The sequence below is a fragment of the Mangifera indica genome, chromosome 13 (assembly GCF_011075055.1).
Source record: "Mangifera indica cultivar Alphonso chromosome 13, CATAS_Mindica_2.1, whole genome shotgun sequence".
Lineage (NCBI taxonomy): Eukaryota > Viridiplantae > Streptophyta > Magnoliopsida > Sapindales > Anacardiaceae > Mangifera > Mangifera indica.
In genome coordinates this window covers 11,011,037-11,034,903 of record NC_058149.1, presented here as the reverse complement: position 1 = coordinate 11,034,903, position 23,867 = coordinate 11,011,037, and the positions used below count along the sequence as shown (strand labels likewise).

The window sequence follows — 23,867 nt, the reverse complement described above, 5'->3', positions numbered from 1 at the left end:
TTAATGTATAGTCATCCATATTTTAAAATATTTTGATACGACACAATATTTATATTATCTAAGTGACACACTGATGAACAAATGTATCATGTGACAATATGGAATGTCAACCCACATTCATTGTTATCCGATAAACAAGAGATATTTTTTGAGTATTGCTCTGTAATTGGTCGTTAGTCATGTATAACACTTATTTTACAGGAAAGTATAGTTAAATTGTATTATTATGATTCATGATTTGATGTAATTATTGTTGGAAGGAAAGGTTATATTAGTAATTTAAGATTTATTTTAATTAAATTATAACATAAATATTGGAAAAACTTAAGTTGCAATTACTAGGGTAAAAATTAAAAACTTGATCCCTTGATTGACGAACAAATGGTATCTTCCATTCCTTCGTTACATGTAAGAGTAAATTTGAATCGAATTAAATTTGAGTTTAAATTCACTTTAATTTATATACAGTAGAGTTTGAGTTTATCGAGTTCATAAAAATTAAACTCAAACTCAATTCAAATTCAGTTTGATTTATTTTAAACTCAAGTTTTTAACTATTTAATTATTAAAATGATGTCGTTTTAATACATGTTATTCAAAATGATATCGTTTTGTATTAAAATTTTTAATAGATAAATTCAACAAATAGTTCGAACTTGAGCGTAAACTTGAATTCGAACAAGTTTATATAGAACTAGCGCGTTTTGAACTCATTCAAATCAAATTTGAGTTCGAATTCAAATAGATTCGGTTTGAATCCAGTCGTTATTGCGTGGGTGGGATTCCAAACAAAATTAAATAAACTAAAAACTACCCAATCGTGGTTGATTTTTGGTTGGATTCTTATACAAAAGCTGCCCTCATTTGTGTCGAGAGAGAAAATAGTAGAGATTGGGGAGGATGGAACTGATAGCGGGAGAGGGGTCACAGATCACGAAGAAGCAGAGGTTCAGGTCACTTAAATTGTTGAGTGTGGACTTGGATGAATTTCTTGGCCAAAAACCCTATGGGGTGGACTATGGCAGGCTTCACAATGGCCTCTCTTACTACGTTCGTCGTAACTCTAAGCCCAGAATGAGAGCTGCTCTTGCTCTCGCTGTCAAAGTCGGGTATGCACTTTTTTTGCCACTTACATTTCTAATTTCTTCATCATATTTTGTCTAATTCAATTTATTTGTAACAAAACAATGTATAAATCTAAATCTAACTTACTTATGAAATGGAAGAAGTGCTCTATAAGGCCTCTTTGATGGTTGAAAACATCTGTTAATTCCAAGTAGAATTAGACATGCTTTTGCAGAATGCTATATTATAGTTAAAACTGGAAAAGTTGCTTTGAGGATGGATTTTCTCCCTAAATTTATTTTGGCTGTGTTGTCGGGTGATTGAATTCCTATTCTTCGTTAAGTTCTTTAACTCTTATCTGAGGTTATTAGATGCAACTAAATACCCATTCGTGGAGATTTATATTGGAATGAAGCTAAACTTATTGGGTTCTTGGCAGCTCAGTTCTAGAAGAGGAGGATGAGCGAGGAGTTGCTCACATAGTTGAGCATCTTGCTTTTAGTGCCACTAAGAAATACACAAATCATGATATTGTCAAATTTTTAGAAAGTATTGGAGCAGAATTTGGTGCCTGCCAGAATGCAGTAACATCTGCTGATGACACTGTATATGAGTTGTTTGTTCCTGTTGACAAGCCTGAACTATTATCTCAGGCCATTTCAATCTTGGCAGAATTCAGTACAGAGGTACCAAATAACTCCTTGTTTGGTTGTGCTTATATAGTGTGCTTTTAGGATAATTATTTATGCAAACACAGGTCCGAGTCTCAAAAGATGATTTGGAAAAAGAAAGGGGAGCTGTAATGGAAGAGTACAGGGGGAACCGAAATGCTACTGGAAGGATGCAGGATGCACATTGGGTCCTTATGACTGAAGGATCAAAGGTGTAACTTTTGGTTTCAGCCCTTTTACTGGTTGTCATTTATTCATTTATTAGTTACTTTATGACATATTAGTTAGGCTCTTCTTGTGGAAATAACTGGTATTCTATAGCGTTATATAACACAATTAAAGGTTCTTTCTTTCTTAACTTGGTCATGCTTTTTTAATCTTGTGGCCAATCATCTCTTGTACGGGTTTACATAGTGCAAACCACATTTCAAGTGTTGCCTTTTGACATTTGCAAACAATTAAAAGACTTCAGTAGCATCTATATTGTGGCTGTGATGACATGGTGTGTGGGAGGGTATAATATGTGTATACCAGGAAACAAGAGGGAAGGATGTGATTGGAGTATTTTTGTTTTGCCTTTTGAACAATTAGACTTCTACTATAGGAATTTTACTCTAGTTATTAGTGGGAGAATTATTTAGTTTAGCTCACATTTTAAGTGAGTTCAGGCATTTTCGCAAATAGTGTAAGAAATAAGTTTGATTTGTGTTTTGACTCAACATTCATAATTTAAGGACATTTTATGTTTATTTTTTCTGCAGTATGCTGAACGCTTACCCATTGGATTAGAAAAAGTAATTAGGACAGTTTCTTCTGAGACTGTGAAAATTTTTTACCGCAAGTGGTACCATTTACATAACATGGCAGTGATTGCAGTTGGAGACTTTCCTGATACAGAGGTTTGTATTTGTCCTATGTTCATTCCATTATAGCTACAAATAAGATGATAATCAAGATTTCTGTTTCTCTCTTTTATCTCTTTATGCAGAGTGTAGTGGAGTTGATAAAGACTCACTTTGGGCAGAAAAATTCAGCAACTGATCCTCCAGTTATACCTATATTTCCAGTTCCTTCTCATCAGGAGCCTCATTTTTCACGTTTTATCGAGTCTGAAGCTGCAGGGGTTAGTATACTTTGATCTTATAAATTTTTAGGATAACATTTACCATTAACAATGTATACAAGTTTTATAGAGTTTCATTGGAAAATTTTCATATTCTAACATTATCATTTTAAATCATGCTCTTACCAGTCTGCAGTGATGATTAGCTATAAGATGGCAGTGAATGAGTTGAAGACAGTAAAAGACTATAAGGAAATGCTCACAGAATCCATGTTCCTACATGCTCTAAATCAGAGGTTCTTCAAAATATCTCGCAGAAAGGATCCCCCCTTTTTCTCATGTTCAGCAAGTGCTGATGATCTAGTTCGTCCATTAAAGGCTTGCATAATATCTGCTGCCTGTAAAGAAAGAGGGACTTTGGAGGCCTTAGAGTCGGTGCTTGTTGAGGTGTGCTTTTATCTTAATGTTATATCTCAGTTGCCTCTCTCTATCTCACACGCACTTTCATGCACACTAACACGTGGTTGCCAATGCATTTTGTGTTAGGTTGCAAGGGTGCGATTACATGGGTTTTCAGAACGTGAAGTAGCTGTAGTTCGAGCATTACTGATGTCTGAAATTGAATCCGCCTATCTGGAGCGTGATCAAATGCAATCAACAAGCTTGAGAGATGAACTTTTACAAGTATATTAGCAGATTTCTTTAACTGTCCAGTTACTTATAAGAAACTTCACTTACAAAATAGTTCTTTATATTCCATTTTGCAGCATTTTCTCTGCAATGAACCTGTTATTGGGATTGAGCATGAGGCTCGTCTCCAGAAAACTATTCTACCTCGTAAGTAAATACCTCTTGTAAACATACTTTGTTTGGTATACTTTAATGAATAAAGGATGACCTAATATATTATTGTCCTAACAATGGGTTTCATGTCCATAGAAATATCAGTGTTAGAAGTATCAAAATACTCAGAGAACTTACGAACATCCTGCAGTTGTGTCATTAAGACAATTGAACCTCGAACTTCTGCAAAAGTTGATGATTTGCAAAGTATTATGTCGAAGATTAATAATTTGGAGGATGAAAAGCGCATTTCTTCTTGGGACGATGAACAAATACCTGAAGAAATTGTTGGTACAAAACCCAGTCCAGGGTAAAGTTGGGTCCTTTCCTGCAGTAATACCTGTTCACTTTTTAAGTCATTGCATTGTGGAAATCCTAGAATTTTGATTTTCATCGCAGTTTATATTGCTTAACCACCTATTTAGATTCTACTTGTTTTTCACAAGTCTTTGGTGCTGCATGATTCAATATAATGAAATCTAGGTGATATATCATAAATCTATTGGATCATTGTATTTTATATGTAATGTAGATTCTTCATCTCTTAACCTCAATGTGTTTGACCATATCACTTTTTGAGTTTGATTGCTAGAGAAGTAAATTTTTAGTGTTTGAATTGTATAGAAACCACTTAGATCATTTTTGCTATATAGTTTATTATTGATGGTTCTATTATTAGTTGAGAAATTGGCTAGTTCCTTGGTTGAATTTTTGCAAGTTTCAACACAGTGCTATGAATGCTCCATATTGGATATGAAAATCAATAATTGATTTTGGAACACACTTGTTTTTAGTGATCTATGTTCCATATTTAGAATCCATTTAGTTGAGAAATTGGCTAATTCCTTGGTTGAATTTTTTCAAGTTTCAAGAAAGCGCTGCGAATGCTCCATGTTGGATATGAAAATCTATAATTGCTTTTGGCACACACTAGTTTGTGGTGATTTGTGTTCCACATTTAAAATCCAACTTTTGCCTTCTTCCTGATGGATCTTTTCTCTTTTGATATCCTTATTTCTAGTCTTCAGTGTACTTATCTTTCCTTCTCTTAATTCACTTTGTGATAATTCTCTGCCTGCCCTTCTGTCTATTTTCATTCTGTAAGGTGCAAGAGCATAGACATCAGGGCAGGCAAAAATATCTTGCCAGGGCGAAAACTTATACTAGTAATAGTCAATATCATAGTGATTCATTGTTAAAATCAAGCAATTAAATAGAGTTTGAGAAAGTTATTTTTGAAGTTTTTTCAAATTATGACTCAATGTAATTTTCCACTTTAGTTTATGGATAATTATCTCAGCTAGGGAATAATATGATGTGTCATCCATCTTATATCTGAAAGAACTATTTTTCCTTGTTTAGTTCAATTGGTTTTCTTTTGACTAAATAATTTTTGGTAACTTTATTCCCCTGTGTGTTTCTTTCTGCATTCTTAACTGGTCCAGATAATCAGTTTGCATAACTGTCTTGTATGATTTGATTTACATGATTCTAAGCTTGGTCAAATGTTTTGCTTCAGGAATATTGAACAACAGTTTGAATATCAGAATATTGGGGCTACCGAGTTGATTTTATCAAATGGCATGCGAGTTTGCTATAAATGCACCGACTTTCTTGATGACCAGGTACAGGGGCATGCAAGTTTCCTATCCTTGACTACTTTTAGTACATTAGTCAAATAAACTCTTGTCACTCTTTCTTTCAACAGGTTCTTTTTACGGGTTTTTCATATGGGGGTTTATCTGAACTCCCAGAAAGTGAGTACTTCTCATGCTCAATTGGATCAACCATTGCTGGAGAAATCGGTGTTTTTGGTTATAGACCGTCAGTGCTGATGGATATGCTTGCTGGAAAGAGAGTTGAAGTTGGTACAAAGCTTGGGGCATACATGAGAACCTTTTCTGGTGATTGTTCACCCTCAGACCTGGAAACAGCATTGCAGGTTTGCCTTTCTGGATTTACCACATTTAACTTTTCTTTATCGTAGTATTCTTTTAGAAGTTGACACTTTCAAATGTTGTAACATACCAATATCTACTTTTTGTTGCAATTGTTGAATTGAATTGAAATAAATGGAATTTGTATAGATGGAATTGAATATTTCATTGAGTGGATGTCAATTACAATCCAGAACTAATAACTCTTGCACTCTACCAAGAGACTACTGGTGGTACTCCACCTCTCAGAATACAACACTATGCTGAAATTAGATTCTCAAAAGCTGCCTTAATCCCCCAAAACTCTACTATTTATATAATTAAAAATCCAACCCTGATTCGACTCTCAATATACTTATTCCTAATTAACAAACTCTTCTTAATTAAATATTCCTAAAAAATATTCTCAAACTATTCCTAAGTTATTATTCCTAGAATTATTTGGGGGCCCAACACTTTCAGAAATACATTTGCTAATAACATAATGAGAAACAAAAAAAGGTGATTTATTTGTATGTAAATGATTTTTAGTGTTTATAATTATTTCTTTCTCTTTTTTTGATCTCCCTAAAATTAGGTCGCTCATCCATTGCATATGCACTATTAGTTACAATTTTCTTGTTACCTGGAATACCAAAGTTTCATTCCACTATTGCTGTTGCATAACACGGCTCGAGGATGTATGTATTTCTATTTGATTTGTCTGTTGAGATCTGTGGTCCATGTGTTCAAAACATCTTTGTTGCACCATGCTCATGTAGATGTGTTTAAAAATTCCTGCGAATGTGTGCTTGAAGTTTATAATTTTTCTTCATCCCAGAGAGTTTCTTTAAAATGCTTGAGCACCCTACAGAAATCTGTGGATGAATCATAAGGAGCAAGATCCTGATATCTAGCCAATTATTTTTCTGAGTGAATAATGTTTTTTTAATGATTTGAAAGTCCCCTATCCACATTTGTGTGCAGAAAATCATCTAGAATGTATAGAATTTGTTAAAATTAATTGCTGAGTCTATAATTTTATTTTATTGTACCACCTAGCTTGGAGCAATCACTGCAGTGTGCAGTCTTGTCTCATTGGAAATCTCCTATTCTGGAATCATCTAATTTAATATGCTAAATGCTTGTTTATGTTCTATTTTTTGAAGAATCTAACTGTATCTGTCAGTTCTTAATTATGATTGTATTGGCAGCTTGTATATAAACTATTCACAACAAATGTAACACCGGGAGAAGAAGAAGTCAAAATAGTGATGCAAATGGCAGAAGAAGCAATTCATGCTCAAGACAGAGATCCATACACTGCATTTGCAAATCGGGTTAAGCAGATCAACTATGGAAATTCATACTTTTTTAGGGTATACATCATTTTCTGTTTTAAACTCACTGATGCTTAATGATGGATCCATCCTTATGTGGGTTTTTTATCTGACAATGCAGCCCATTCGAATAAGTGACCTTCAAAATGTTGATCCTATAAAAGCTTGTGACTATTTCAACAGCTGTTTTAAGGATCCATCAACTTTCACTGTTGTGATTGTTGGCAACATTGATCCTACAAATGCAATTCCTCTGATATTGCAATATCTGGTAAGATGAAACTTCTGCTAACCTACCTATGTCTGGAATTTTTTAAATTTATGTTAATCTGGGGTGTGATTTCCCATGCAGGGTGGGATCCCAAAGCCTCCCAAACCTGTTCTCCATTTTAACCGTGATAAACTCAAAGGCTTACCTTTTACCTTCCCAACCTCCATAATTAGGTGAGTGGTCTATATTTTACAAGGGGTTTAGACACTTTTAGTTGTAATTAGGATAATTTTAATATACACCATTTTGGTTAATTTACTGATATATGTTCCTTTTTTCTGTTGCGATCCATAAATCTCTAACGCATTGGGTATACTTGCAGGGAAGTGGTCCACAGCCACATGGTTGAAGCACAATGTTCTGTCCAACTATGCTTTCCTGTTGAGCTGAAGAATGGAACAATGGTTTCTGGCTCTCTTTTCATCTATCAGTTAATGAATGATATCGTGTAACATCCTGTGGTCTTTCATGAGTGTTGCTGATGATTTATAATGTGAATTTTTGTTGAAAAAATTAAATTGCAGGTGGAAGAGATTAACTATGTTGGGTTCCTGAGCAAATTTCTTGAAATGAAGATGTTGCAGGTGCTTCGTTTCAAGCATGGGCAGGTATAAGTGCCCCTTGTATTCCGTTTTAATTAATTTTCTTATTCTTTGGCCTAATTTTGTTTAATGTACTTCTTTCTTCAGATCTATTCTGCTGGTGTTTCAGTTTTCCTTGGTGGTAATAAACATTCAAGAACCGGTGATGTACGTGGTGATATTAGCATAAATTTTTCTTGTGATCCAGAAGTCTCTCCAAAGCTAGTAAGTGTTTATAGTTGTGCATTTTTTGTTTTTATTGCCAATATGATTGTAGCCAATTAGCCTATTTGCTCAATTTTTGTTTGTACAATGTCTATCTACAGGTTGATCTTGCCCTGGATGAAATCTTACATGTTCAAGAGGAAGGGCCTTCAGATGAGGACATTTCAACCATACTTGAACTTGAGCAAAGAGCCCATGAAAACGGGTTGCAGGTCAAAATGTTCTATTTTTTTGTGTCTAAATATGCTCTTTTGATTGCCAAATGCAAGTGATAAGGAAAGAGAAATGGTTGAACCTTACATCTACCAGTTCAACCTAATTAGTCTCACTGACTTGAGAAATGAATGTTATTCGGTGCCATTAATTTGTGTTGTTGATTTTCAGGAGAACTACCACTGGCTGGACAGAATTTTATGTGGCTACCAGTCAAGAATTTACTCTGGAAATGTTGGCGCTTCTTTTGAGGTTGATAGTTCACTGTGTATTCTACCATTGTTAAATTGGAGTTTGTCTCTATTTGTTGTTTTAGAATCCATGAAATTTTGTCTAACTTGTGAGGTATTGTCAGTGATATATGACAGTGCAAGATTATCTAGGACAAACATTTGAATTCAATTTATAGCTTCTCTTGTTTTTAAATTAGTTTGAACAGGATCACTGAGTTTAATGTTCGTACAGTTTTTCCTTTCTTACTTTGTTAAGCATCCAAATATATATTCTTTTTATTTGTGCTCTAAATGTTTGTCTTGGAGGTAGCCTCACTGTCAACACTAGTGTCTTTTGGCACTTGTATTATCAGAACAGAGTTCAGCATATGAATAACATTGGCAGCGAAAATTACAGTAACATGATAATCCTAATTTCAATTCACCTTATTGCCTTTATCATATCTCTTTTAAAGTTATGCATTAGAGGAAAAGAAAAGAAAATGGATAGCTTTAACATGCAATTGCTGCAAGGTTTTCAACTATCTCTTGTTGTTGGACTTCTGTTTTGAAGCTGTGAATGCAGAAACACACTCAAGCATCTCATACTATGGATCAATTTTATTGATTAAGTAAAATGAAACTACTTAATTTTTTATTTTCTAAATTTCATCAATTTTTGAGTTTTTATTTTTTTTCTCCATTGCAGATTCAGGATGAAGCACGATTGAAAGTCAGAACATCTCTGACATCATCAACCTTGCAGTCAGCATTGCAAAGAATATTACCTTATCCTTGCAAAAAACAGTACACAGTAGTGATTCTGATGCCTCAGACATCTCGATTTAAGTTACTGGGATCAGTTTTTCAATCTACTTGGACCATTAATTTTAGAGATCCAAAGGTTAGTTGTCTGCCTGTTTCACCACCACTGTTTCTACCATGCGATGAAGAAGCATTCAATTTTTACATTGCATGCAAGTTGCTTTCAGTGAGCCCTACAATTTTATTAACTGGAATTAATAATTTGCTGAAAATGTGCTAACTATGTCCAAAATTTATTTACTGTTATTGTTGAAAAATTACTGACTGCTGATTTCATGTGCTGTCTATATGCATTGCTTTTCTTCGCAAAAATATGGTATTACAGAATCTCAAGATATTTCTTTACTTTGCTAAATTGGGTAGTCTTGTTGGTTGTGGCAGATTTTGGCAGGCATTGCTGCTTTGTCGATCGTAGCTCTTAGTCTATGGAGATATTCTCGGAGAAGCTCGAAATAGTAGGAGGCTTTTCGATAGCAGAGCATAACATACATTAGAAGAATAATAAAGAACCAGCTGCTGTTCCCCAATCCCTTACAAGAACTTCTCACATCGATGAACATTTGGTTTTTTGATCTTATGAGATGTATTTTTTTTAATTTTAAAGTTGTGTATCATTGATCAATAGCATGCGATTTGTGGGGAACTATACTTGTAATTGAAGTAGTGAAGTGACTTTAAACACCGCTGGTAGTAGGGATTATTTGAACTTGGAATAGTTTTTTTGGAAACGAGGAACCCTACATAGAGTTGGACTACTTTTTCAGGCTGAATTGGCCACATCAACTAAGTGAAATATCAAGTTCACTGACCATACCATTGATGCTGTGCCATTGTTTTCTCTGTGATGTAAGTTTACTGTTTTCGGAAGAAATTATGTCTTTACAAGATGCACCAGCTGTTTTTCCTTCCCCAATACCTATTGGCTACTTTTCAGTCAGGATATTTTAAAGAGGTTTTTAGTTTGGGTTATTAATTAAAATAATCAAATTTTGAGAGGATTCTATACAAATAACCAAAATTTTAAGGACTAAACCTGTGATCAAACAATTGTACTATGATAATTTTGTCTTCGTATTCCTATATTTAAACTCTCTTCTCTCCAATTTTTGATTATTCTTCCATGATTTCTCTCAATCACACGGAGCAAAATCCAGCCAAAATTCAATCAATCTAGTTACTCTGTCATCCCTTGTTAGCTTAGAGGTTATAGTTGTCATCAAGTTGTAGAATTTGTCTTTCAAAGCCTTAGATGGTAAAATCCAATTTGATTATCAATAAAATAATCGAAAGATTTTAAAAAATAAAATTAATATCCAATCAAATAATGTTATATTATTTATATATTTATATCATATATAAAAAATATGTAAACATAGTATTCCCCTTTTATTGTAAAGGTTGGATTCATGAACAGTTGATTACTTCCTACGATTCCTTGAAATCTGGTCATCTTTAAATTGAAAATGTTTATTTTTGGAAAAAAAAAAAATTCATATTACTACAAAACAGCAAAAATGTTATGTGGCTGGGCAGTGGGGCGGGGAAGTTAAGGCCCAAATAGCTAGAATATAAGCCCAATAAGCTATTGGGCTTAAAAATGCCCCTAGTTGTTAGCTGAAATATCTGAAACACCATTGACGGAAACCCTTTTGTTGAGCAAGAGTTTGGGGTTTTGTGGTGCAGCGAGAGAGAGAAAGAGATGGGAAGGAGGATATTAAACGACGCGTTGCGAGCGATAGTTAATGCAGAGAGGAGAGGCAAATCTACTGTAGAGCTGAAACCAATCTCTACTGTGATGTCTTCTTTTCTTAATATCATGAAATATCGAGGTAAATATAATTTTCTGTTCCCTTAACACTCTTTTAATGCCGGATTTAAATTATTGAGATTGGATTTATATACGTTTGGATAAAAGTAGTGAAAGTAATGATTTGAAATTCTGTGTGCTGGCTAAGGAGAATGGATGGACTTAAGCAGGTTCATGGTTGTGCAACGTTTAATGTTCAACCTGTTGGAGTAGTTATTCAGTTGTTAACTTCAGCTGGGTTTTAATGTGTGTTTGTAATTTTGAAATACTGTCTTTTAATATTTTGTGTACTTATGAGCCATGGGCGCAAAATATCGTTCCATTCAAGGAAAATTTATGCAGAATATTCTAATTATAACTTAGAATGTTCTTTTCTACTTAAACTATGTGAATGTTGACATTAGCATCTCATCAGATTAGTGATGTAAATGTGCCATATTTAGTTCAGTAATTTTAAGTTGGAAAAGATGCCACACCCATGTTCTTGAAACACACACACACACACACACACACAAAAAGAAACTTTATCAAACATTTGTGTAGGATTAAGAGGGATGCCACATGAATTTTTTGATGAAACGAAAACCATGTTACTAAATTGCTTCGTATATTTGAAATAACTGTGTGAATCACAGAAGTTTTAATCCTTTAAAGGATGCATATTAGTTTTTAGTAGGATGAGGATGCAACTTTATTTTCAATAGGATGGTAAATGCTCGTTTGATATAGGTGTAGCTTTTACATTTTGAGAACTCATCTTGCTTCTGGGTGTGGTTAAGAGGGTTTTCTATTAAAGTGCTAACCTGGGCGAGCCCTCTCAAAAAATTACAAATTCCTAGATGTTTATTTTTATCACAAAATAAAAATTTTAAATATATTTAAAAATGTAATCTTCTATGTCCATCATATATTCTCTCTAATCTTTTAAAACTCTTTAAAAGAAATAAATCGTTCATAACCAATATATCTTTTTCTGTTTCATAGACTTAATTAATTTTCTTTATAAACAATATAACTGACCTTGATTTTTCACATTATAATAATCAGCTTTCTAACCTCACTGTCAACTAACGTCATCTCTTATATTTTAATTTTTATGTATTTTGTATTGACATCAGCTATGTTGTTATTTATTTTCTTTATAATTAAGATAGGGCCTAAGCTTACCAATTTATTGTCATTATCATGAGATACTGTTACCAGCTTATCATTTCTTAATGTTACGAGTCATATAAGAAATAATGGATATATTATTATCTTTTGGAATCTCTCAATTTAAAGGTTTTTGATAGGAAATTCTTAAGCATTGTTAATCAACTAGAGAGGACATGGAATTTATCTTGGAATTCTCTGTAATAACTAGATTCTGTGATAACTGGAATTCGTATGCTTTGAAATTTGTTCTCTCTTCATAGTTTATGGTGGTAAATAGATTTCTCTCTTTCTAGAAGGGTCAGACTTGATTAGGCTTTTATACTACTGTGTGTTTCCTGCTAGAACCATATTGGGCTGTTATTAAATGGGTGGTGACATTGTACCTTTATCTCGTCAGGAGACGGGTGAAGTATAATTCAAACATAGTATTTGTCACATTTGAATGTTCCCATTAGGTATATCTGTTAGGTCATATCTAATTGTTGAGAGAAGATCAGTCATTTGTTAAAAGCTCTATATCTTCTGTCTGCATCCTGAATTTTGTTTGAGTTTCATGCCTAACAAGTCCTTGAATGGATTTTGAACATCATTCTCTGAAGCTGCTCTAATAATCTTTTGTTGATAAATAAAGTGGTTGTGTTAGCTACAATTATGTTTGTTTGTTACTCAATACAATTTCTTGTCCAATGTTGTTTGTGCCCTACATGCTTTAAAATTGTAAGGTTATTGGTCAATTTGTTGTAACTTGTTAACTTTGCCCTTTTTCTCCTGACAGGATACATCAAGGATTTTCAAGTTTATGATCCACATAGGGTGGGGAGGATAACAGTTCAACTACTAGGAAGGGTTAAAGATTGTCGGGCACTCACTTACAGGCAGGATATCAAGGCAAAGGATATTGAAAATTACACAACACGTACACTACCTACGCGTCAGGTTTGTTCAAATGCCTCCACTATTAAGTTCTTATAATTGTTTGCTCTTTTATAGTCTGGAATTTTTCTGCCAAGAAATGCTGTGTACTGGGAGTGTCTTGGGATCTAACATATTTTTATAACAATAAAATTATGTGCATTTGTAATGAGTATCAATTTTGGGTATCAACGGTGATATATCTGAGTGATTTTGAATTAGAGATAAAATAACACCTAATTACATAGTGGTACATTATCATTGACACCCAAATTGGTACTTATTGTATATGTACATAGCATTGCTCTTTTTCTAAAAGAAATGACATTTTATTCTGGACTTATCTTAGGCTCTTTTCCTGTCTCTGATTTCTTGCAATGCAGTGGGGTTATGTTGTGATAACAACTCCGGATGGTGTTTTGGATCATGAGGAGGCTCAAAGACGAAATGTAGGTGGTCAGGTTCTTGGTTATTTTCATTAGATAACCTTCTTATCTATCTAAAAACTTTTGGGTGGAGAAGAATTTGAAAGTGTCAAGCCGCCTGCCTTCACCAGCAAGAATATGTTAAACATTCCATTCAAATCTTCTGGATTTCATATCAATTGTCGAATTAGATGGATGATTTAGCATAATCGAACTGGTCTGATTGTTGCAGAAAGCAATGTTTTCCCTACTTTTTAACGCTAGATAATTGATTCATGTTCTCATCTTTCTGGCATTTTAAAGTGTGCAAAGGAGGTGTAATTTCACCATAGCCAAGTCTTGCTGCAATAAATAAAAGAATGATTTTATGTGTTCATTTTTTAGTATATAATTGAATATATAGCTAATGAATCATCATATGATTAGGTGTTATTTTATTTTTAATTTAAAATTATCTAATCTTATTAGAACATTTAAATGCGAGTATTTGGGTTTTTAAAAGTTAACTGTGGAAGTTTGAGATTTCACCTTAACTTGGGGTGGGAATAAGTCTTTTGGCCTAAATAAAATCTGAAAACCGGTTGCCACGGGTGCTCGAGGCCAAATTCCGAAGGGTCTTCATGTCAACGAAAACCGAAAAAAAAAAAAGGTTTGGACTGAAAAATTGTAAATAAAGTTTAGTCAATATCCTGTAACTCCCCATAATTTTGGTAAGATCATAACTTTTATAAATAATAAGCTACGCAAAGAAAACGTGTCTAAAACCTTACAGGCCGTCAACAGCATAAACCCTTTTGTGGTTTCTTGAAAATTAACTGGAAAAAGAAGGCGCCATGGAAGATCATCTTTTAGCCTCAGTGCACTCTACGGTTTTCAAAGAGTCTGAATCCCTGGAAGGGAGATGCACTAAAATTCAGGGTTATGATTTTAATCAAGGTGTTAATTACTCTCTTCTTCTGAAATCTATGCTCTCCACGGGCTTTCAAGCTTCTAATCTCGGAGACGCCATTGAAGTGGTTAATCAAATGGTATGTTTCTCCTACTACAAACCCTTTTCTTTTCTTTTCTTTTCTTTTCCCTGCTTTAGAAATAACACTAAAGTTTTTATTTTCTGGCTGAAGCTAGACTGGCGGCTTTCTGATGAGGCTACAGCTGAAGATTGTGACGAGGAGGAGAAGGACCCGAATTATAGACATTCAGTTAGATGCAAAGTGTTTCTGGGTTTTACTTCCAATCTTATTTCTTCTGGTGTTCGAGATACGGTTCGCTATCTTGTTCAGCACCATATGGTGAGTCACACTGCGGCCTACTTTTCTAATTATTCTTCTTTTGCTGGATTGTATCTGCTGAAATTACACAAGGAAGCAAAATTCGATTCACATTGTTGTTAAATTTTTTAATGATCCTGTTTTCCTGGTCTGAATTTTGACTATGTTATATGATTGCAGGTACATGTAGTGGTCACAACTGCAGGTGGTATCGAGGAAGATCTCATAAAATGCCTTGCACCCACTTATAAAGGAGATTTTTCTCTACCTGGATCTCAATTAAGGTCAAAAGGATTGAATCGCATTGGTAATCTGTTGGTTCCCAATGAGAACTACTGCAAATTTGAGGATTGGATCATTCCAATTTTCGACCAAATGTTGAAAGAACAAGTTGAAGAGGTAATCCTTGATGTCGTTCTTCTAGTAATGCACATACTTCTGTTTGCATATCTTTCATGTCTTAATGGTTTTTAAATCTATATATTTGGATATGAGCACTTGAGTTTCAACTGTACCATTCTACCAAAAGAAAAGAGGAAAATGCATGTTCTAATTTGAAGGAGTGTTGACTATTCTGCCCTTTATAGTTTCTGGAAAAAACGTACTTGAAGATTTATGATAATTCCTAATTGATAAATATATGGAAACATTATTTTTTTTATGGGTTTTAACTAAATGTTGTAAATGGTTTGTTTTATATATGTAGTGAGGTTCCTCTACCAAATACTGTTCACAACTTATCTGTTGGTTTTGTTTGTGCTTATTATCACCTTACATGTATAGGTTTTAGTTTACCCCACTACAAAACTAAAAAAGTGCAGTGATGGTCCAATAAGATAATAATTTCAGTTTTGCCCTAAATTATTCATCTCCCTTCCTCCTTTCACCAAATTATTTCTTTTTACGTCCAATATTATGTAACCATACACTCAATTTACCTTTTCCTCTGTTTCACAGAAAGTATCCTGGACACCATCTAAGGTCATTGCTCGGCTGGGAAAAGAAATTAATGATGAGAATTCATATCTTTACTGGGCATACAAGGCAAGTATTTCATCAAGTTTGGTGTACACATTGGCCACCATCTTTATTTTTTTCATTGCTTGTTGATCAACTTCCTATCTTAATGATCAACCATTTTTATTATTGTTCTTATTCATAATTTTTGAACATCCTTCATGTATCCATATTTGTTCTGTACATTGAGTTTCAGTTTTGTGTATTTTTTTTCATAATAGGTCTTATACTTCAGAACTTTTGAATTTGTCCTAGGCTATGATTCTCTTTTGTCATGCATCTTGTATATCTAATAATCTAAAACCTAAAGGTCAAGAATTTGACTTCTCAAGCAATTCAAATTGTCTTCCATGAAAGTAAAATCTTCCACTCTACAAGGTGAAAAGATGTCACTGAGTTTTGTTAATATATACTTGGTTACATAAACAAGTGTGCACTTCAAATTTTTGAGTCTGTCTGGTATAGTATGCATAGCATGTTTAGTTTTCTGAATATTCTGCAACTTAAACATGTCTGACAGTAATCCGTAACCCCTTGCATGTTACAGAACTGTCTTTTGAAGGGGAAGCTACCACTATATGCTACAATATTTTCAATTTAATGGGAAAATTAAGTTCATTAATTCTTTTTGGACATCAGATGTATTAGATGGTGCCATCATTTGCTGCTGGTATCCTGATTAGTATCAACACCCCTGCTTGTGCTATTTAGGGTTGCAGTGTTAAGACATGGTACATCATAAATATTGCTATCAATGCACAATCAGATTTATCTTATACACTGCTTTAGATGTAGTGCATTTAATGCCAAATGAAATAGCTTTTTGCAATACTTCTCCAAAATAATTCAATATAATTGTTGGATATTTTCCAGAACAACATTCCAGTCTTTTGTCCAGGTTTAACTGATGGCTCACTGGGGGATATGTTGTACTTCCATTCCTTCAAGAGCCCTGGCTTGATTATTGATGTCGTGCAAGGTAGGTGCTTGCTGCTTCAGTATTGCAATGTCATTCCATACTGATAGTTAGCAGTTTTCAGTTTTTTATCTGAGAAAAAACTACCAATTTCAAACAGATATCAGGGCCATGAATGGTGAAGCTGTTCATGCAAGTCCAAGGAAAACAGGGATGATAATTTTAGGAGGTGGTCTACCTAAGCATCATATTTGCAATGCCAATATGATGCGTAATGGTGCAGATTATGCTGTCTTCATCAATACTGCCCAAGAGTTTGATGGTAGTGATTCTGGAGCTCGTCCTGATGAGGCTGTGTCATGGGGAAAAATTCGCAGCTCAGCTAAGACAGTGAAGGTATGTAATTGGATGTTTTGCAGCATACTATACACATCCTTGAGTCCACTGTTGCATGCAATATTTTCCTTGCTAATATGAGTTGTGCTTTTAGTATTTAATGCTGATTCCTTTCCCACACTTAAAACTGAATTTAACCAGGTGCATTGTGATGCAACTATTGCTTTTCCTCTGCTGGTTGCTGAAACATTTGCCTCAAGGACAATGCAGTGTGGTGAGACTGAGCGTTAATTTGAAGTTTGATTCATATATCATACTACAGTTTTACTAATGCTCATGAAGCTGTTAATCAGCAGAAAATTATTTGTCTTGAATTAACTCAAATTATTTTAAGGGGCTGAATTTTAGGAGGTTGCTATCTTATTTGATGAGAGTGTGCTTCCCTTGTAGAAGCTGCTGCCTGCTGCGCTTGTAGAAGGAAAATATTGATATTCTTGGATGCCAGTCATTTAATTGCCATATGTTGTAACTTATACGGAGTACTTGAAGCTTCTTATGAATGCCAAGCATTTTCTTTTCACCCTCTTGACCTAACTGGATGGAATAAAACTATGTGAATGAACAAATTATACGAACTTATTTATATAAACTAAGGTGATAGTTTATAATTTGATATGTGATAGTTTATTTTTTCTTTTACTTAACACATCCAATCAAATATTATTACATTAGATTGTATAATTTATTTATATATATGGAATTACTCCATTGGACCTGCGATGGATAAGCTTTCAATTACAAAATGAGTAGCATCACAGGCCATTTTATCAATAAATATGGTTGAATGATATCCAACACACGTAGCTAGTTTAAAACCATAAGTTCAGCAGGCCCTTACAATTACAATAAAATTATGTGTATAAATCTTTGGTACATAAATGTTTATTATCATGTAATTGGATAATTTTGAATTAAAGATAAAGTGATATCTAATCAGGTAATGACACATCATTTATATATCCCAATTGTGTATAAAAAATGTATACGTATAATATTGCTCTAGTTTCTTCAACAGTATCTTATATAGCTTTTGTATCAAAAGACTCTCCCTAACATTTTAATCATCAAGGTTGAAATGCAAACAAAGTGTGCTACCTTCGAAGAAAATTAAAGCTCTACACAACTGATAACCAATCCAGAACGCATTAAGGCCAAATTTAGTATTTGCTACAATTAATATGAAACTCATAAAATTACTGTTTATTACATCCACCTCAACAATCAATGTCTCATATAGGAGAGTTATTACATTGTAAATGGAATATCAAACTCGTAAAAGTTACTACTTTTGTTGAGATCATACATTCATCATGTGACTGAATTCCATAGCTTCAATCTCCAGTTCCTCCAAACAATCTTATTTATTTCATTGCAGCAAACAATACCTAAATTTTGGGTTTACAGAGAAAATAGAGCAAATAGACCCGATTCAGACAGACAAATTATTGGCCTCTTGTTTCATCATCCATCATCAAATTATATAATGCATACAGTATAAATTTAAAAAATGAAAAAAGCAAACGTGAGCAACAGATCAAAATTACCTATATATTTATAAGAACAGAAGTAAATTACTGGCGGCTTTGTCGGAGAGACTGTAAGTGTGCAGTTAATGCTTCATAATCTGGAAGCTTTGGGTGAACATGACTAGCTTTCTCCTTAGATTGGCTCAACACGCTAGAACTTGCAGACTTCAAACCTTCAGCGCCACCTGATGTTACCTTCTCTGGTTGAAAATTGGTTGGCTGCTCCTTCACTGATGACCTTAAACTTTTGTCAGAAGACAATCCCTTCGACTCTGGAATTGATTCATCAGTTGCTTGTTCTACCAACCTAGGCCGCTCGGAACTTCCTAAGCGACTTGAGCTCTTGTTCTGAGACATCGGCTTTTGTCTGGTTTCATTATTATAAAAATTCCATGAAGGAGAATTCTTTTCATCACCATAGTCTGATGTTACCAATGCCTCTGAAGTAACTGTAGTTTTCTCAGAGTTTAAAGGAGAGGCTTTTGTCCTTCGAGAAAGTCTGGTATTTATACGAGCTTTGCTTGTCAAAGCTTGATTAGGAATATCATCATCAGAATCACTATCATCAGCATTAAAATATTGAACCTGGTTCCAGCTTGACTTTTTATTTTCTCCAATCCCAGCTTTATTACTGAATTGCTCTCTATGGCTTGCAGAAGTGTGCTGTGGGAGCTTGTCATCTGAATCCTCACCATAAGAACCAAAATGTGATCTAATGCTTGGTTTTTCAGCGGCTGCTTCCTTCGCTTCCCTACTGTATGAATCTTGCTTTGTGCCTTCAGGATTAATTGGACCCCTGACAGTTGCAGAATGTGCTTCCTTAATTGTGGAAGTATCCTTGGCTGTCTGCTTAGGTAATGAAGCATAGCCTGACGGGCTCATACTAAATGGTGGACGCTTATAACCCTTATTTCGTAATCCACCAGTCAAATTTGCAAGGTTCAACTCATTACTACTTTCCACACTGGAGACATCTGAAGGTTCAGTATGTTCTATGGGTTCAGCTAGCTGTCCTATGGGAACATTGTCCATGACTTCTTGGCCCAGTGAAAATCTTGAAAGCCGTTGAGATTGCTGGTGTTTCCCTTCATCAAATGAGTTGTTGTATGAATCCTCATCCCCATCATTAAAATCCACTTGGGATTTTCCCACTCTCAGAGATGACTGACTGGTGGACACATCACCATAAGCAGACTTCCTTGCTGATTCAGCATTGGATCTGATTGCTTGGTTTTTACCCGAGTGTACTTCCACTGGTGTCACATCAAAAGATGGCTTTACCCATGGCTGGTCAGACCCCGCCTCCCCCTTATCTGCAAAAGAAGAATCCAAAAACTCATTACTCTTGTTGAGGATGACCTCAGAAGTTTTGGTGAAAACATCGTGTTTACTTGTATCTGTGCTCCTAACAAGCTTAGACTTATCAAGATCCTCTTCACTTTCTGAACTTGGACCCTCTGAATCATCAAAAGTTGCAGGCAACATGTTATCTGATTGTGAAGGAACTGTTGAACTAGTCATACTCTCAGAAAACACAGAACCAGAGTGGTGATCCATTGAGAAATGGGATTGTGGAGTAGATTTCCCCCATGACTCATCAATATTTTCCCTATCACTCCAAGCATTCTTATTTGAAAAAACATGAGAAGGTGTAGTTTTACTAGGAGATGAGAAATTCAAACCATAGCCATCTCCCTTGTGCTCACCATCTAAATCAATTTTGTATTCAATCTCATCTGAACCACAATCATCAAAGACCGCAGCAGCATTTTCATGATAACTTACTTTACTAGAGTTTCTTTGAGCAATTCCTTTGTCATTAATAGAGAAAGGATTCTCATCAGCATCTCCCCCTAAACTTGATACAGCCTCATGATCATCATTAAGTGTGCTTGAATGAGAAGGAAAGGAGGCACAGCCAGTTTGCTTTCTGACTTTTACTTCTTCAAACTCATCAACACTACTAAAATTCAAACCGTATTGCAATTTATTCATTAATTCTACCTGAGAAGTGCTAGATTGCTTCTCTAAGCTAACTTGACCTAAAAGGTCATTCTGCTCAATTTCAGATGAGTTTTTTCGAGAATATCCATCAGCAATTTGGGGATTATTCACCAATGGGTTGCCATCAAAAGAGGCTGCAGTGGACTTCAGTGAAGCAGATTGGATAGATTTATTGAGGCTCTTGAAACTGTCTTTCTGAAATCTGTCAGCAATCCCTGCCATATCATCTTCCTGATTGGTGGGAAATTGTTCATAATCGGCCTTAAAATTTCTTCTATCAAGGGCATTATTTACGGGACCTTTTGCATGATTTTCATTTGTTGATTGGTAAAACGTTTGAGGCACTTTATCTCTTTGTGACTCTGTTGAATATTGCTGTGAGGTATGTCCACGGCTTGAAAGTTCAGCAGCTGCTCTAGCAGCCACACTTGCTCTTTCTGCAGATTCAGCAGCTGCCTGTGCAGCCGCAGTAGCGTCCTTGAATTCCATATTCCAGTTCTGCCTATCAGGTGAAAAAGTACTTCCATTTCCAGAATACAACCGCCTAAACTCCATCCCTTGATTACTAGATCCTGTTACTTAGAAAAGACCATAGTGAATGATTATGGACAAGACAAGGGATAAATTTAAACATGGTGTATTAAAAAGTATTTCAATAACCTGTAGGCCGAGGTTCGAGTTGAGAAGGAGCAGACCATTTTGCCTTAGTGTCATCGCTATCTGTATGGGAGTGGCCCGATGATCTAGTATTGTAGTCTTGCAAGTTCACAGGTAAATCATGATTTTCATTTCTCATAGACGGAACATAGACATTTGAGGGTCCTTTTTCATTATGACTATGTGGAGCTTGAACATAAGAATCCATTGGCATTTTATTGACCTTGTCCAAAGTATTTGGCCCATTCTGCTCAAACAAATTCATTTGAGAAGGATACATGTTAAGAAACAAATATATGCATTAAAATCAAATTACAAACAAATATGGCCTCTTTAAAATTTATTATTCTTTAATGTCAAGCAACAAAGAAACCACTTGGAACTGAATTATTATTTTACCAGCAAGTCTTCAGCGGGTTTTGAATCTTTGTCTCCAAAGGATTCAGGATTCCATTTAATGTTATGTTCCTCAGCAATTGCAGTCAAAATTTTAATTTTCGTCGGACCATCAGGTGATTTCGTAGACAATTTCTCAACCAACTGCAAAAATAAAAGATAAAATTATCCACTAATGATAAACTGCTGGGCTTTAACAGCAAACTAGCATATTTCTGTTAATGGATCAAATTAATTTTGTTAATTTCAGATATCAATGAGCTACACATCCAGTGAAAACTTACCAGGCGACTTACACCACAATCTGGACGCAGTTCAACAGCAGTAGCGACAAACTCTTTCCCATATTTTGCTGTAAAATGCTTCCGTACATCCATGAGTTCAGGTATGTCAGCACATCTTGGAGATGCAAATATTATACTTGAAATTGCTTCGTTCAAGTCAATGGGGCAGTTTCTGAAAAAATAAGTATGTTTCAATAACTGTGAATTTCTTATGACAAAATAACTCTTTACATCATAATGGTCTAGTTTGTCTGCAGCACCCAAACAAAAGCTTATGGGGCTTTTTTCTTTATGACAACTCCGTGTCAGTACACTGCAAAGAGAAAACTCTCACCACATAGCTTTCCAAATCAACTTGATGCCAGATATCTAAATTTAGAGACAATATATCTTATTTCTCCATTAGAAAGAGTAAAGCTGAATAAAGCAGGTGTTTATCTGTGAGAATGTTCAATCACATGATCACATCAAACATGGAGTTTTAATTGCATCAGACATGAACCATGCCATACAGCCCCAGTGTCAGCAAATATGGTATGGTACCATTTCTCCCTGACCCATATGTATTCATTCGTGAATTTTAACATTGAACAATATAAAATCAGACCCTATTACATACTTCTGTGACTCAATGATCGGCAAGCGTGCCACAATAAGTTCACAGTAAATCTCAAGGAGGTCATATGCTGCCATTGTTTTCTCTTCTCTCACCACATGTTCAACCTGAGACACAAAATAGGATAGAAAAATATATCAGCCAAAAAGTCACTGCTCTTTTTCTGACCACCAAGAACATATTAACAAAGACACAACAGATAAGAAGCCAAAGAATGCAATTCCAATATCCTCATCACAGCAAAGAAACAGTGACTAAGCCTCATATAAACAAAAATTATTTGATTCATTCACTTGCTTTAATGTATATTCCTTGCTTCAAGTGAAAACCAAAACTAAAGGCTCGAAACAGGATTATAGACTACTTGGCCTCAATTACTGGAATAATAATAAAAAATATATTTAAAAAAAAAAAGAAAAGACAATTAATTGAATTAACATCAATTTAAATAAATAACCCAAACACTTCATGAGATAAAAAGAAAGATCTAAAAACAACAATAAAAAAAGTACCCGAATTCTGGCAGTCTGGTCCTGGCCAGACTCCAGCAATTGAGCCAATTCTCTCTTCAGCTGTTTCAGCTGCGCTTCTCTTTTATTCTTCAATAGCTTTATACGTGATGCCGCAAGCTTTAAAGCTGTCTTGCTACACAACGAAAACAAAATTTTGTAAAAAGAAATGAAAAATCAGGCGATTATCACACAGAAGTCCAAATACATGAATCGAACAGGACAAATTGATTTTCCTCTTAAAATAGATTTAAAAAAAAAAACGTAATTACCATTTCGCAGACTTGAAACTCCGGTGGAGCATCGCGCTTCACAAGAAACCAACGCAAGAATTCCGATCACTCTCTTCTCTAATCCCGTAAGCAACCGAGGTAAAATAAGGCTTGCGTATTCAATTTTATAAAACAAAAAAAAATCTAATATGGATTTGTCCGATTCAGTGATGGATAAGGGGATCTTAAGAGCGAAGAAATGGTTCAATTATGTAATATCCAGGAAACCCACGAATCCGATTCCAGTTTTGAAATATCGTTAGGTCAAAGTCTGATATGTGAAGTTACATTAGATTGGTTATAAAAATACTGCTTGTTATATGACCAAATTACCCCCTTCCTTTCGTCTTTGTTTGGCTTTCTGTGTTCATTTATTGGTACCCTTGTCAATCTTGTGGGTTACAATTAGAAGTTTCTGTCCAAATATTAAAGTCAGAATAAAATTGTAGGCACGTGCAATTAATATGTTTTCATTGTCAATC

General features: G+C 34.7%; 4 protein-coding genes across 9 annotated transcripts; 3 read left to right on the top strand and 1 right to left on the bottom strand.

Moving 5' to 3' along the window:
* The first annotated feature begins 824 nt into the window (after positions 1-824).
* On the top strand, positions 825-10,036 carry LOC123194603 (zinc protease PQQL-like). 2 transcript variants are annotated; one of them, XM_044607886.1, is made up of 21 exons: positions 825-1,109; positions 1,505-1,751; positions 1,823-1,948; positions 2,498-2,635; positions 2,725-2,859; positions 2,989-3,246; positions 3,346-3,483; positions 3,567-3,636; positions 3,739-3,952; positions 5,162-5,267; positions 5,351-5,584; positions 6,773-6,937; positions 7,020-7,169; positions 7,251-7,342; positions 7,492-7,573; positions 7,694-7,777; positions 7,859-7,975; positions 8,077-8,187; positions 8,360-8,440; positions 9,110-9,304; positions 9,607-10,036. In XM_044607886.1, the coding sequence occupies exons 1-21, from the start codon at positions 901-903 to the stop codon at positions 9,679-9,681; spliced, it is 3,027 nt and encodes a 1,008-aa protein (XP_044463821.1). In that variant the 5' UTR covers positions 825-900; the 3' UTR covers positions 9,682-10,036. The 2 variants fall into 2 exon arrangements, with proteins under 2 accessions (XP_044463821.1, XP_044463822.1); XM_044607887.1 differs by having other exon boundaries at positions 971-1,109; positions 1,510-1,751.
* Positions 10,037-10,869: 833 nt separating this feature from the next.
* LOC123195045 (40S ribosomal protein S15a-5) lies at positions 10,870-13,900 on the top strand. The gene is made up of 3 exons (XM_044608616.1): positions 10,870-11,054; positions 12,963-13,123; positions 13,483-13,900. The coding sequence occupies exons 1-3, from the start codon at positions 10,925-10,927 to the stop codon at positions 13,579-13,581; spliced, it is 390 nt and encodes a 129-aa protein (XP_044464551.1). The 5' UTR covers positions 10,870-10,924; the 3' UTR covers positions 13,582-13,900.
* A 237-nt stretch (positions 13,901-14,137) lies between these two features.
* On the top strand, positions 14,138-17,693 carry LOC123195044 (deoxyhypusine synthase). Of its 3 annotated transcripts, none has more exons than XM_044608613.1 (8): positions 14,138-14,552; positions 14,646-14,813; positions 14,973-15,191; positions 15,750-15,836; positions 16,683-16,788; positions 16,886-17,121; positions 17,263-17,335; positions 17,512-17,693. In XM_044608613.1, exons 1-8 carry the CDS (start codon positions 14,358-14,360, stop codon positions 17,676-17,678), a joined length of 1,251 nt encoding a protein of 416 aa, XP_044464548.1. In that variant the 5' UTR covers positions 14,138-14,357; the 3' UTR covers positions 17,679-17,693. The 3 variants fall into 3 exon arrangements, with proteins under 3 accessions (XP_044464548.1, XP_044464549.1, XP_044464550.1); XM_044608614.1 differs by having other exon boundaries at positions 14,146-14,552; positions 17,456-17,641; XM_044608615.1 differs by having other exon boundaries at positions 14,411-14,552; positions 14,650-14,813.
* Positions 17,694-18,300: 607 nt separating this feature from the next.
* On the bottom strand, positions 18,301-23,657 carry LOC123194697. Of its 3 annotated transcripts, none has more exons than XM_044608057.1 (8): positions 23,386-23,657; positions 23,117-23,249; positions 22,608-22,711; positions 21,989-22,160; positions 21,708-21,848; positions 21,312-21,555; positions 18,666-21,223; positions 18,301-18,506 (listed from the first exon to the last, which is right to left on the bottom strand). In XM_044608057.1, exons 1-7 carry the CDS (start codon positions 23,415-23,417, stop codon positions 18,693-18,695), a joined length of 3,357 nt encoding a protein of 1,118 aa, XP_044463992.1. In that variant the 5' UTR covers positions 23,418-23,657; the 3' UTR covers positions 18,301-18,506; positions 18,666-18,692. The 3 variants fall into 3 exon arrangements, with proteins under 3 accessions (XP_044463992.1, XP_044463993.1, XP_044463991.1); XM_044608058.1 differs by having other exon boundaries at positions 18,301-19,960; positions 20,039-21,223; XM_044608056.1 differs by having other exon boundaries at positions 18,301-21,223.
* Positions 23,658-23,867: the final 210 nt, after the last annotated feature.